The 12964-nt window shown below is 36.7% G+C and overlaps 1 protein-coding gene across 1 annotated transcript in view; it reads right to left on the reverse strand.

The window, feature by feature from the left end:
- The window catches only part of FAF1 (Fas associated factor 1), a 170766-nt gene that overhangs the window by 30170 nt on the left and 127632 nt on the right, over nucleotides 1-12964 (reverse strand). Inside the window, exons 14-15 of the mRNA XM_074152657.1 lie at nucleotides 3455-3591; nucleotides 758-846 (exon numbers count right to left, since the gene is read on the reverse strand). Of these exons, the coding sequence (XP_074008758.1) occupies nucleotides 758-846; nucleotides 3455-3591 (226 nt within the window). The remainder of the gene's footprint in view (nucleotides 1-757; nucleotides 847-3454; nucleotides 3592-12964) is intronic.

The following is a 12964-nucleotide window of genomic DNA, read 5'->3' on the forward strand; positions in this document are numbered from 1 at the left end:
ACTGTGCTTTCATATTATTATAACCATAATCGGTAAATCTCGTACTAATGAGATACAAGATTTAAATGTGAAGAATGTGTTTAGTGAATTATTGTCAATCAATGTCTATACAACAGGATAAGAATAATCTTGAATGGCAACACACCTATTATTATAAATTCCTTACTAAGTACTTCATTACTTCAAAATGTCACTCTCAATTTATAGAGTAACAGATAAACATCTCTCAACTGTATACCTTACTGTGTCTACTTCTCTGTAATTGAAACACTGGTTTCGAAAAGTCTTGTCATCGCTTACCCATTCTGCGTTGTTCTGAACGGTGATGATTCAGTACCAGCGTAGTTCTGGTTAAGGCTGCTTTTCAACCCCCTTTTAAATGTATACATTTAAGACATATCAACCTACTTTTGTTTTCTACCTATGACTTGAAACTGTTCATTGGGAAAAAATCTGATTGTTGTTTCCTTGTATGAGTATATTAACTCTATAATACCACTGTGAATGTAAACAGTTACTCATGACTAATATTCAGAAAACAAACTGAAAATGACAGTTAACCAATAAGGAAGAGGTTTTTTTTTACAGACCCAAATAAATACACAAAGGAGACTTAAAATTTTTTATCTCTGATGATGGAAGAGACACTAAAACACATCATTCCTGACTTCACTGGCTAAAGAAACATCTGGTTAATTTTGCATCTGCAGTGATTTGTGGAAGCCAGTAGGTATCTACAGTAACTTTCAAGGCTCACCTCATCCTTTATGTCTTCCTGCTGCTGGGCAGTGAAGATCTCCATTGCAGCCATCAGCCTCATCATTAGCTCATCCACTGTTGTGTTACCTAGCAACAAAGGAAGAGAGCTGGACTTCGTATCATTAAAGTTATTAAACATAAAAAAAGAAGTAATTTTAGAATTAATCCATAAGAAATAGCCAGACCTTTTTTTTTTAAAAAAAAAAAAAGTATAAAATGGAAGTATCTCAACAGAATGCTTTTAGTTGGCCTTTTTATTGAAAATTTGAAATTGTTTTCACAAATAAATGTTGATCATAGGCTAAAATTTTAGGTCATTCAAATCTGAACAATCACTTTTGTGCTTACATGGAATAACTCTTTTTTTTGTTTTTAATTACTGATGTACTGAGGAAAGGTTTATAACTTTTCCTATGCCTGGGGTTCCCTGACACGAAACTGATTTTACGGTTTCAGAATTCCGAGGTATAATCAGGGAGAGCAAGGCAATTGCTTAGTGGGGTAACAAAAGGCAGGGTATTGGCAGCAGCATCCAAGTGGATTGGTTTAAAAAAATGGAAAAAAAAAAAACCCAGAATACAGTGATTGAATGGATGTGTGCGCACGCATTTTTATTCATGTATAACTAGCAGTAAAACTTCAAATATCATATATTCTCTTCAGTGTATTTAATTCTGATAAAACTTGTAAAGCTAATAACGGCAGAAAAGTAAGTCATCTCTGTGTGTATCAAGAAATACAGCACATCTGTAGGAAAAGAGATACCTCCTCACATTTTTCTATCAGTGTGCCTCCAGTCTTCAGGAAGACTGAAATATTAGTTTCATTTCCTACCAAGATGCACTCAGTCTTTGTTTTCTCTTCTTAAACTGAGGACTAGACTATCTATTACAGCCTCTTGTCATAGCAGTTAAAAGGTCTTAGACGATGAGAATTGGTCTAAAACTAGAAAATCTTAACATCTGCCAACCTAAACAGTCTTTGGACATCGGCAGAACAATATACCAACAAGAGCTAGATTTATGTTGGTGATGCTGGTCAAAATTTTAAAAGGAGTAAGCTAACCAGAAGCCACAGTACCACTAAAGAAAAACAAAACTGCCCCCACAGTTTCCAACCGCAGGAAAAAAAATAAAAATCAGAAGCAAACTTAGTCTGCATTTCAATAAAGGCCACTGGGACTTAAGTTTCTGTATTCTTGTATCTCTTCTGTAAACATGCCTTCTCGCCCGGCCCTGAAAGACCCTCATTGTTCCTTTTTCTAGCATTTGCTACCTCAGCAGAAAATGTTATCCCACCTCCCGCAATGCTAAAACACGCGTGACTTCAGAGACTACCATTCACTTGAGGGAATATGGTAAAAAGATTCCAGAGCTCCAATTCATGGGAAAATAACAAGCACAGCACATTTGATTTTTGTTAAAAGTTAAATTTAAGTAAGGCTGCAATAGATGATCAGTTCAGTTTAGTTCAGTTCAATAGATTGCTTGCAGAAAACCTGAAAAATCATTAAAACTTCATGAATGCAATGAAATAATTTGGATTATTTTATAATATAAAGCCGCATGATATTATGACTTTGAGTCACCAAGTTGCTAGAACAGTTAAGTAATTTAAGCCCGTAAGCACCAGTGACTTCAGTGGCATAACACAGGTGCTTAAAGTTATACACATGCTGAACTCTGCTGTAGAGTTATAAAAATCTATTTATAGGAAAATCTATCTATGAGGTTATTTGTACGAAGTAAGTTTTTTAAGTGACAGAAGTACCATGAATTAGTGTCGTGCTGTACCTTGCCCTCAGGAGACAAAAATCCATGCAACATTCACAATTTTGGCCATAAGAAGGAGCACTGCAGATTCCTCAAGGAAACGATTAATCCAATATGCAGAAAGAAACAGTAATGCTGTCTGCAAAATGCAGGCTGAATTTCCCAGGAAAATTAGGAGATTAGAATAAAGATTGCTAGATATAAACCATAAACAAATGAGGACACAGTGTCATGAAGGCAAACTTGTGGAGAAAGCAGAAGAAACGAGAGGCAGCCATTCTTTGATGTGTTTTAATTTGAAGAGTTACTGAGAACAGCAAAGGGCATCGCTCCACATCTAAGTCATCTTGCTGTCAGTGAAACCAGAGGAACGGTTATGCCAGAAAAATGTGAGCCAGAAAGCTTCATTTATGTGAGGTTATATTAGCAACTCAAAATTCTGATTCGATGTGAGGTCTCAACGCTGCAGGCAGGTCTGAAAAAGCAACTCGTGTTCAAATATTAGCCCACTACATGCAACAGGAGTCCACATGTTAACAAGGAACTACACACAGGGAACTAAATGCGTTCCGGCACTACACAAAAAGCACAGCCAAAATCTTTTGGAAATCGGTAATTTATATGGATATAAATTTTGAAAACCAAGTGTAGCTCCGTATTTAGGAGATTTGGCTTCTACTTTAAAAAGAAATGAAAAACTTAAACTATGGTTCTACTACAGTCACGGCAACTTCAATATCTAATACTACATTAATGAACACATTTATGAATAGTAGCTACTCATAGCACAGCAACTGAAAGTTTCTTGTGTGAAATAAATTCATATTCTGAACACCTTAAAAAAGAAACAGTTAGCAAAGATGTCTTCTAACAGTTTCAATACTCACCTAAGAACTACTTTTAATATAAAGCGAGAACTGTACCTTGTATTACATTCAATACTTCATTAGATGATCGTTTTCCCATAATAATAAGGAAAAGTGGAAACTGGTCTGTCTTCTGAGTTCGAATTGTTTGGGCTACAACACTCCCGAAGTGTCTAGTGCACATCGTCAGAAACCTGTGTGGGGAAAAAAAAAAGTTAACATTGTAGAGGTGTTTTTGAAGTTAGTTGTTTTTTTCTAAAATACACTAAATTCAGCAGTTTACCTGAGTTTTATCTACTGTTTAACATCTAGGCTTCTGCATTCAATTCTAGAGCTCTTTCTCCCTTTTAATGATTAAATTATGAGAATATTTACAAATATGATTGATCCCAGGTCATCTAAATTAAAACCATTAATATCTGGTTGATACAGTGATTTATTTGATGGAGAATTCCATTTCCTGTTACACTATTCTGCAGGTTATAATTCAATACTAACCCCCCCCCAAGTAACCATGCTAAAATAAATTGTGAAAAACTTCTGAAGAGAAACTAAGTAGAGCCATAATGCAGTAAACACCACGAAGTATAAAAATAGTATAATTTAATATGAAAGCATAATTTAATAATGAAAGATCAAGAAATTGTTTTTATCAGTCATTGAATTAAAACGTGGTAATTCAGAATTGTATTTTCTTTTGTACTAGTGCCCTGGCAGTGACATACTTAGCAGTGTGGTCTAAAAACAATAATTCTAAGCTTTTGACCAAAAAGCTCTCAGATATTAGCATACAGAAGTCTAGCATTAGTATTCTTAACACGATCTTGAATAAATGAAAAAACTGATAAAGCTTTTCTCTTCCATTAGAGGACTGTTTGAAATTAGCATTTCTTTCAAGAGAAAAGGGTAGCTTATGATATGTTTTCAGATCTGATGGTAAAAAGTAAATGTCATAATAATAATGAATTATGAAAGACCAAATGCAAATATAGAATGCTTTAATAAGATCCAATTTAATAAAGTCTGTAAAAATAATGGACTTTTAATAACACGGGTCACAAAAGGCAAAACAGTGGAAATTCTGAGGACTAGCCACTGGTAAAGGCTTATTAATTCTTAATTATGTTCATGAAAGGCAACTTAAATCGTGTGTTTTCTTATGCCTTATGATAATATTTTAGGTAACAACTACTCTGAAATGTATGCTCTAACTGAAGAGCAAAGTCCTGTTGTCACATGCATTAGAAGCCAAATCTATTTGAAAAGACAAACTGCACTAAAATGTCAAGCACTCCAAGTAATTTCTTCTTAAAGATACTGAAAAGATTCAAAATTGTAATTTTTTAAATCAATAGATATTGTACCTAATAAAATGGCTAAAAATTGATAAGCCTGATGAGTACAACATTGGGCTTGTTCAAGGCACCTTAAGTATAAAAAAAAAAACCCACCCCAAAACCTCCTCAGAGACAATTTGTAGTATAACTATGGCCATAGCTGGATGGAAGGCAATGAGCAGGCTACCTAGCGAGTATTTCAAAGCCATGAATGTTTCTTGCAAATACCTTCTCCTTGCCTCTTTGGTTCCCCAATTCACAGAGAAAGGCAATGTCAAAAATGCCAAATAGGCACTGCTACATCAGAAATGGCTACGCAGAGACATACGATTGGTAAAGATAAAATAAAGCATCTATAAAGTCTGGACATATAAATTCTTAAGCTAAATAACGGAGTTTTTTATTTTTGCTTTTCAAGGTGGGAATACGTAAGTGAAAATTTGACCTCACAGAAGTCAACGGTGACCTTTCATGGCAAAAAGGCTTACGTGCGTTCAAGGTTTCACTCTTGAAAGTGATAAAGACAGGGGTCAATTGAACCAAATTCTTGAAACTTTTGCGTTAAAACTGTTTAACAGTCTTCAACAAACCATGGAAGAAAAGCACTCAAATTTCATGTGAAAACAAAATATTTAAGTGAAGACGAAAAAGTACTGTAGAGAATACTGCTAGAAGAAACGAAACGAAGAGACTATTACCATATCAGCTGCACTAATCAAATGTGTTGGTTTGGTGTTTTTTTTTTTTTAATCAGTTCTGTATTTAGTCAACCCATAACTCAGTTTCAAAATATGCTTTTATAGGTCTGGATTTTGTATGCAGAGAAATCTGAATGAAGAAGGTATTTCAGTACATTAAAAGATGTCCCAAATGATTTTTTTCCAGGAGGTGAATTTTTACACATGGAACTTCTTGATGACTACATAGAACCCAACAGAGTACAGAACCTAACAGGTCCTCTATAATCAACGCTGGGAACAGGTTTCAACTCCCTGGCTTCAGAAGATGGCACATCATGCCAGGCTGTTGTAAGGGTACTCATACCTTCCTGGTTGGGGAACAGCAGAACAGATGCCAACATCTCCCATCACGGTGGTTGGTTTTTTTTTTTCTTGGGGCCACTTCTTAAAGCCCCTGGAGCCATCAGCCCTGCTCTTTCCAATCTCCTCCCTTCCTCTGCTGCTGTTGCAATCTGCTCAGCTGGCAGGGAGAGCAGCCAGCTCACTCACGTACCAGTTACAAGAGCAGTATGTGCCAATTCTGAATGGAACGCCACAGATTTGCCACCGCTGCCATCAGACAGCCTTCGTCTTTCCTGGGGGAGGAACGAGAAACAACTCGTCTTCCCAGCACTTCCCACTTTGAATAATGAATGTCCAGATCACAGCACGGGCAGCTGTGATGAGGATGTTCGTGGGGGGTGAATGACCAGCTGGTGGTTATCAACGCGTATCTTCAGAACAGTCCGAATACACTCGAGAAACTCTTCTCACTAACGTGATCCATCAAAATAGGTCCTGCCCTTTGGAACCAAGTAAGATGCCACATGTCTGTTGAACTAAAACGTAGTAAAGCCAAGAAAAACATGAAAGTAGTGAAATGGTGCAACACTGGATAAAGAGATAGCAGCAGCAATCTCCAACACCTACACCGTGTAACTCCTGTTTACCTGCGATTACACACTCACACACGTGCTCTTCGTAAGTGCTCAGCAATTAGTCGTAACACATCTCTTCTTCTCATTATACGAGATGGGTAGAAATCGAGTTTTCATTCATGGTCCCTGTTCAGTTTTTCTCATGCCTTTCAATAGATTTTGCAACTAATTTTCACTAGTTTTGCATATTTTTTTTGCCTTTTCTGCTTTACTGATTCTGTATTTGCAGGTCTTTTTACTTTCTTCCACATTCATATCCAGCAAAAAAAAAAAAAAAAAAAAAAAAAATCTCCTCTGTGCTAATATTTACTGTCAGAAGTACGTGAGTAGGACCAAAACAATTTGGTGCAATAACCAGCATCTTACTCTGTACATCACTAACAAGGGATTTTCTTACTTTCATCTAAACAGAAGTGTGCCAGATCTTTCAGTGGCATCTCCAGAGCTGCCAAGAGAACTGCCTGTGGAGCGCATCAAAGAGCCAGATGTCCCTCCGGGGAGAACTGTTTTCCACAACACACTGGATTACTGTGATCTCCAACCAAAAGTGGAAATAAAGGAACGCTGCCAGAAAGGGAGGGCAAATGGCACCCTACTAGTCCTTTTATTTTTAAATTACAAAAATATTCAAGGAGGGAAAAGTATGAGAAAGGCAAAAAAGCATCTTATGAAGGAAAAATTAATTAAAAAAATAATCTCAAAAGTTACAAGAATAAAGTTCAACAAGAAAAGTAATAGTTTTGGCAGACAGCATCTTTTCTTTACTTCTTTCATGACTCACTAGCAATGAAACATAAATATTCATTTAATATCTCAATTTAAACAACTTAGTAAGCTAAGAGCATCTTTGGTGCCCAGTCCCTAAAGGGGCACAAAGCAGAGGCATTTGTTGGCTGTTGGATTGAAGTTGTTGGCTTCAATTATTCACAAATAATTGAAGAACTCAAGAGGAATAAAGGGAAGACCTTATCAAAGAACTGATGATTCTGAGCACTAAGAGTCCTCTCCGTTTCCATGAAAAATCATAGTGCAACGCAGCACTGATGCCCTTAGCCTTGATCCAGCGGAAGGACTCTAAAAGAGCAAAGGAATTCAGTCTCCTTTCTCGTTTCACTCAGAAAAGTGACAACTGGCATGGTTTTGGAAGACCTGGACACCACCTACCAGTCACCACTGAAACCAAATATTAACTACTTGATGCCTGTCCTCCATTGTGGTATCAATTTTCAGTTACCTACTGGAATTGAACCGATGATACAATTCGATAGGATGAATAGCTCTGCGTACATCTCCAAATTAATCTATCTTCTCAAGATATTAAGAATAAAATAAAAATGTCAAGCTGTCATGGCATAGTATAGTTGCAGAAAGAATAACTAAATCTAAAAAGCTAATTCTAGCTCTTCCTTGTTAATCAAGTAAACCTGCAGAAGGAAACTAATGCAGAGCAAGCTGCAAATGGTACATTGTAGTGTACTCCTGGAATGTGCAATGAGGAACATCTGATGCTACGTTTTGAATGTTTTTTTATATGTTCAAACAAAAATTGAAAGCTCTCCTTTGCTTTTGCTTTTCTTAAACTCTCCCCAGCACTTTAAGGTTAATTAAAAATTATATTGGCAAATCTATCTAGTGCTCTAAAGGGCAGATTCTCTTCCACAGAGAGAGAACTTTGCTCTCAAATGTATAGATGAAACTTATTAAAAAATATAAAAAATTCCATAAGATTCTAGATTAACTTTTCCTTATTTCCTGTACCAATGTAAGTTACACAGATCTGATTATTTGTTAGTGTCTTATAAATATTCCCGTAGTTACTTTTTACTTTTGCACACTGGTGGGAAAACTTTGGAAAAGTTCTATCTAAAATTAGGCCCTTTGGCACGTGGTGCCCAATACGGTTTTTGCAAAGGACTTTTTAATTGAAAGGCTGCACTGGAGATGTTTTTTGCTATATCATCTCAGCCTGAAGTCCTCCTCAAAAAGCAGCAGGAGGAAAAAATCTGATAACCTCTTCCAAAATATCTATTACCTTTCAGTCTGAACTGGTGTTCAGTCCACAGCTGGGATGATTTTGGGCTCAAAAAGTGTGATTTATTTATGGCCAGATACATCCCAAGAACAACCTTACTTTAAGAAACTTTAAAACTTCAGAAATGGCTGTGAAAAAAAGGTAACTTCTTTCTTGAGCATGAAGAAAACGATGAATATGAAATATTCAAGATTTCTGATTATTTTTTAATAATAATTATATACTTTGAAAAGTCAACATAAGACTCATTAAAATGTTAATGTAAAAATAACATTTTTGTATTAGGTATTTACATTTTTTGAAAAAGTAAAAGCTGAGATCATGAAATGTTATATTAAAATAAGCTTGCTATCCATACTCTGCCTAATACAGAGTTATTGTCTTACCCACATTGGTGGGGTCATAACTGTTGACTCTCAAACAAGGGGGAATGAGCAACAGATACAAGGCATGGTTTGAAGATGTATAAAGCAGCCTGATTCAAATTATGTGGATACCCTCCTTCGTATCCACATGCTAAATACCCAGGAATTCAGATGTAAAATGCATGATTTTATCCACTTTTTCTTTATGTAAGAGTAAAGCCTAGATGAGTGGATTATCTCCCTCTTCATAAAACACAGAAGATCTAATTTCATCTTGTAAGGTTCAAACAGATTAGCCAAATACTTTACTGTTTAGTCTAAAACACATCCCTCTAGAAACTCATTAATCCATCCTTTCAGATACCACTGGACACCAGACAAAACCATTGGTAAAACTATAAACAAAATATACCTGGACCCCTTGCTAAAACGCTGTACTAAGAAAGGAAAACACGGGATGCGCTTGCGTATCAGTGGTAGCTTTGACTATTGCCTATCACATTAGAAAGGCATGTAATATATGATTTGCTAAGGAATATCCAAGGCCTATACAGGCAGATTTAATAATAACCTAGATAAGAACAGAGAGTATGTTTAGTTACTTTACAAGATGTTAGTAAAGTGGGAGAAGCTACAAGCACATTGGAAGTCCATAGAAGAATTCAGATTAACCTTCACAAACCAGAGAAACGTCCTGAGAAGTAAAATGCAGTTCAACAAAGTCAATGAAAGTCTGAGTAGGAGGAACAACTGCACAAATACAGATTAAGAGTCAAGCAGTAAGGGACGAAGGTAAGTCATGATGTGAAGAAGACAAGCATCATATTGGGGTGAGTAAACAGAAGCATGGTTTGTACAACATGAAATAATCCTCTGTCTGTATTTAGCACAGACAAGGCAGATTTAGGCATAGAGCATCAGTAAAGATGAAGACCAATTACAGAAGGACCACGTGAAGGTTGCAATAGCAAATGTCTATAAAAGGACAAGCTACAAGGAAAGTCTGAAGTAATCACAGCTGCTTAGTCTAAGAAAATCACAGGAAAGAAAGAGTACCATTTAAGTCCAAAGAACACAAAACCAGAAAGGAAGCCAATACCTCATTACCTACCAAGTGCACCAACATATAATTATCATTGATTGCTGCGAGAGAAACTTTGGTTACATATTAGTGTGAACTGCCTAAAGCAGTGAAAGTCAAGTGCTGGAACTGGTTATGGAGTAATGCTGAGAAACCCCTCTCACACCAAAGATCAGATCAGCCAACCATCGGTCAGGAATGATGCAGGTACAGCTGAACGTTCTGGCCAAGCACGGACTGAACGCTGTTATTTGCAGCTCTCTGAGAGCCACAGTCAGTCAGAACGGTGACAAAAAGGAGAGCAGAGAGGTCAAAGCAGAGTCATCCTAACCTAAGGAAAGAGGATGGGCACCTGCACTTCTACAGAGAGCTTTGTCCCAGTCGGGCGCTCCGGAGTCAGTACCAAAGAGATCCATTCGCAGTGTTCAACTGTGTTTTGGTACAAACAATTCTGACTCTGCCAGTTCAGTGATTTCTTCAGACAGTTGATTTAGATGCATCTAAATTTCTCTACAGCTTCAATTCCACTGGTGCAGTTGTGGACTCCTGTATTTAGATGGGACCTGTGAATGACTTCTTTATCCTTGCTCAAAGCAGCCCAACAAGTCTGCCCTGACTACCTCTTCTTCTGCCTTCACCTCTTTTGCACAGGACACCACAGAGTTTTATTCTTCCACCTTTTCTGTTCAACAAATATAATAAACTATGTTGTAGTTTGAGTACAGTGGGATAGAACTTGCTTTAGGATTCAGTTTTATAGTGGGGACTTAAAATGTATCAGTTTAGATAATTCTTCTGATTTTAATAATTTTTTTTTCAGATGACTGTATAGCATATAGGCGTATAAAGTGATGCACTGAAAACCTTAATCACATCATCAGAGAAACTACTTTCTATTTATAGCTGAATATCATGGAGACTTCCATATTTTACTAATCACAATCAGATTAAAATGCATTCTCTGCTGATTTTTAGTTTTCCAAATTTGGACATTTTTAGACTACTAACATGAAATTACCTTGAAGTACATAAATATTTAAGCAGGGATAGTTTACCTTTTCTGGTGGGTGTATAATAAACAGTTTAACCATCATCTATATACAGGCTGTTTTGTTCTCCATCTAAAGAGACAATCACCTTTTATCCTTTTCCTTTTTTCTTCATTTCAGTGCTATTAGAAAACTATTCACAAGTGCAACCCCGAACAATACTATGCAGTAATTATGACTAGATGACAAAGAGACGTGAACAATTACTGAGCCCATTTTGAAACCCTACACTAATAAAGTCATTAGATGCTGCCCTTGCCATGAGCCTTCTAAAAGCTTCTGAAGTTACAAGAACACACGGCATTGTTTGTTAGGACAATTGCTGCTGGCAGAATGCAAACCTTGAGTTAAACCATGCTGCAAATTGATCTTGACATTCTGTTAAGACCGCCACTAAAATCAAAAGCAAAGGAGAAAAGGAGAAAATGAGCGGGTGGGATGTAATCATGGAACAGAAGGGTTCCCTCCTCACCTTCTTTCCTCTTCCTCCTCAAAACAAACCATACAGAAAATGACAAACTCGCCTGGTGTTTGAGAACCTTTATTTTTAAAACATTAATTAGACTTTTGACCTGTTTTTATTGACTGGCACTGTATTGCTATTAAAGTAAATTAAATAAAATATTGCAAAATACAATAGATAAGGTTTTCACACTGTTCTGTGAAACCTGTTAAGGATTTAGTGCCCAAAGAACACGTCCAACAGTTTTGCAAGCAACACATACAGAATCTATGCTCACTCCTGAAGAGGCAATGAGAAATTAACTCCTCGAGTCCGGCATTCACAGACCCCACACCTGCAATATATTTGCTGAAGGATCAAATAGGATTGGGGAGCTGGAGTAATATGGTCAACTGGTCTTCATCCAGGCATGCATCATTCAGTAGGTTAGTACTAAGGGTCAGCAACTGTGAATATGGCTAATTACTTGATGACGGAAATTGCAGGTGAAGACAACCTGCTGCTGAGAAGCGCTTCAGTCAATTAACTCTTTCCTAAGCTTAAGCAAAGTGAAAAACTACCATTTGAACACTAAAACTAACAAGTACCTGTCATCAGAGCTGAGAAAAGTTGGTAACTCCTTGAAATACAGTGCTCAAGGGCAACCACAGCAACAGCTAAAAAGCTGCTCCAGGCATTCCAGTCGCTGTTTCATGGTTTTGGCATTGCTTTGCTTGGCAAACATTATGTACATTGGAAATCTGTTAATATTATGCATAACCTATGCTTGTAAATGCTGTGTGTACAAACATAAGTGTGCATGTGTAGATATATATGTATGTGTATATATATTCACTATATATCTGTCCTGGATACAAATATATTAACATATACTAATGAATTAACAAAAATAGTTAGGCATGTGCTTTCTTGCATACATACATACACATATAGCTCCCATACACATGCACGTAATTATATTAGAAAAATGGTATTTAGTCATCTCTTTGAAGTCAGAAAGTGCCAGAACTCCAGCTGCTCGCATCTGGCTCTCCTGTTATCTATCCCATAACCTCTTTGGGAAGCTGAGGAATCGCTTAGCCCATGCGATGCCCTGATGCAGCTGGTGAGCTGCTGCAGCCATGTGCTCAGATCAAAAGGTAGGGCCAGAATTGTCAACAGCTCTGCTGTCAAACACCACTGCTACTGCCCTGACACCTTCCTGTGTAATATAACAAAAAAGTAAAAGATATATCTGCAGCTTTGTGGGTTTTTTCCCCTCCTTTGACTATGGACAACATAAATTACAAGAATATTCCACACAGCTGCTCACTAAACTAAAGTCTAAACTATAGGTGATAAAGCTTTCACGTAGGTTCCTTAAAAGTATTATAAAAACACCATGTTGTTTTCCTAAATGAAGGTTAATTATTTTATTACATTATTTTGTGCCTTTTATTATGATTTCTTCATTCTAGTAATGAAAAGATTGATAATTTGCAGCACTTACCCAAAGCAATTGCTCCCTTTCCTGCAAACCTTATGTCAGAGACAATTAAAAGCTGTGAAAGCCAAAACAAAACATCCTCTTAACTGTATTAACT

This window comes from Numenius arquata, chromosome 8 (genome assembly GCF_964106895.1).
Source record: "Numenius arquata chromosome 8, bNumArq3.hap1.1, whole genome shotgun sequence".
Lineage (NCBI taxonomy): Eukaryota > Metazoa > Chordata > Aves > Charadriiformes > Scolopacidae > Numenius > Numenius arquata.